Below are 2,500 nucleotides of genomic sequence, written 5' to 3' on the forward strand. Positions count from 1 at the left end.
TGATCAAATAAATACATTTGAAGCAAACAAATAAACAATCAAATAAATATGAAACAAACAAACAAATAAATAAAAAATAAGTAAAAAGATAAATAAACGAAAAAAATAGATATAGAAGTAAAAAAAACATAAATAAAAAAGTAAAAGACAAATAGACAAATATAAGAATAATAAAAAAGATAAGTAAATAAAAAGATAAATATATAAAACATAAATAAATAAAAAGGTAAATAAATAAAAGATAAATAAATAAGAAGGTAAATAAATAAAAAGGAAAATAAATAAAAAAAGATAGATTAATAAAAAAGGTAAAAAATAAAAAGATAAATAAATAAACAAAAGAGTGAAAAGATAAATAAATAAATAAATGATAAGCATTCAGTGATAAACGATAAATGATAAACAAATGAAGGACAAACAACAGATAAACAGATAATAAACAGTCGATGAAATAATAAAAAGCACATTAACAATGAATAAATAATTAAATAAAACAAGACAAAGAAAGAAAAAAAGACATGAAAAAAAAACACAAAGGAAAAAAAAATACCACAAAGAAAGAAAGAATAAAGGGAAAAAATATCACAAAAAAGAAAGAAACAATAAAAAAAACTCAAAAAAAGAAAATAAATAAATAACACAAAGAAAGGAAAAAAGAAAAAGAAAGAAAAAACACAAAGAAAAACACATAAAGAAAAAGAAAAAAAAAAAGAAAAAACAAATAAAGAAAAAGAAAAAAACACAAAGAAAAACAAATAAAGAAAGAAAAAACAAAGAAAAAACAAAAGAAAAAGAAAAAAACAAAGAAAAACAAATAAAGAAAAAGAAAAAACAAAGAAAAACAAATAAAGAAAAAGAAAAAAACACAAAGAAAAAAAAGAAAGAAAAAAAAAAAACAAAGAAAAACAAATAAAGAAAAAGAAAAAACACAAAGAAAAAAAAGAAAAAGAAAAAACAAAGAAAAACAAATAAAGAAAAAGAAAAAAGCACAAAGACAAACAAATAAAGAAGGAAAAAGACAAAAGCCCGAGAAGGGAGCCCCACCTGAGCACCGTCACGACCTCGTAGAGGTGGACGGGCGTCTCGGCGCTGGCCATCTCCGCGTCCAGGTCGACCCCGGCGGCGCTCGTGACCTGGCACTCGGGCGCGTGGGCGGCCTGGGCGTCGCACTCCGGCCCGCACGTCGGCCACGAGCAACGGGGGCATCTGTCGGGGCACGAGGGGTAGAGGGGGGGGGGGCATGATGCTTTGGTTGTGTCTGTCTGTGAGGGTTTCTACTCTGTATGGCTGTTTGTCTGTTTGTCTGTCTGTCTCTCTCTCTCTCTATCTATCTATCTATCTATCTATTTCTATCTATCTATATCTATATATCTATATCTAAGAGTATACACACATACACATATGCGTATATATGTGTACACACACACACACATACACACTAACACATATATACACACAAATATTGTGTGTGTGTCTGTGTGCGCTGCTAAAGTCATTCCAAACCTCTTCATAACCAGACACATTAAATCCATTTTGGTGCCTTCTCTTTCAACACTCAATACTTTATTGTTTCATCTTTCTTAACTGTTCTATAAGGTAAAGTTTGGTTTCTAAATCCTTGCTTGTTCATTGCTCCAGCGCAATCCTATTTTACCCTCGTTTACGGGGGAAAGTTTTGTTCTTACTGTTTGCTGTTTACTTATTGCTAATCTCATTGTTTACTTACTCCATCTTACCGTTTTACTCTTATCCTGCCCGTTGCTACTGTTATGCTTTTGTTTATACTACTGACGTTACTGTTCTTGTTACAATTTACATTGCTCTTGTTACTATGTACCAGAATATATATATATATATATATATATATATATATATATATATATATATATATATATATATATATATATATATATATATATATATTATATATATTTATATACTTACATAGATTATATTATTATAAATATATCTATAAACATTAGTATTATGTATTACATATATATCATATTATATATATATATATTTTTTTTTTTTTTTTTTTTCTTTCCCATCTTTTACTCTTCATAGGATTACTATTCACTTTGACAAAATCTAAAAACGTATATTTGTGATTACAGAATCATATTATGATTACAATTGCCCTAATACAGCAGAGAACTACGACTAATATAATAATCAAATTTAATAGTTACGACCTTTCTCGATTCACTTCATAGAAATACGTGCTAGTGATTAAGTTCGATTTCTTGAATTACTAAAAATGGTAGAAACTGTTTATATTAGACTAAGTAGGCCTACAACATAAGATGTGTTATTATAGAATTATCCATTATCGCCTACCAAAGAAATGAGGGATGGTGACGATAAAAAAAAATCAGGCAAAAAGATATCATACCCACCGATTCATTTAGAATTATTACTAATGTGAGCAATAAGAAAACAAAAAATAAGGATAAAATGAACATATTATTTTTTTTTTTTTTTTTTCATTTATGACGAG

General features: G+C 27.8%; 1 protein-coding gene across 2 annotated transcripts in view; it reads right to left on the reverse strand.

Moving 5' to 3' along the window:
- The window catches only part of LOC119594966 (SET domain-containing protein SmydA-8-like), an 11,551-nt gene that overhangs the window by 5,149 nt on the left and 3,902 nt on the right, over positions 1-2,500 (reverse strand). For both annotated transcript variants that reach the window (XM_037944093.1, XM_037944094.1), the window contains one exon: positions 1,045-1,206. In XM_037944093.1, coding sequence (XP_037800021.1) covers positions 1,045-1,206 — 162 coding nt within the window. The remainder of the gene's footprint in view (positions 1-1,044; positions 1,207-2,500) is intronic.

This window comes from Penaeus monodon, chromosome 35 (genome assembly GCF_015228065.2).
Source record: "Penaeus monodon isolate SGIC_2016 chromosome 35, NSTDA_Pmon_1, whole genome shotgun sequence".
NCBI classification, from domain to species: domain Eukaryota; kingdom Metazoa; phylum Arthropoda; class Malacostraca; order Decapoda; family Penaeidae; genus Penaeus; species Penaeus monodon.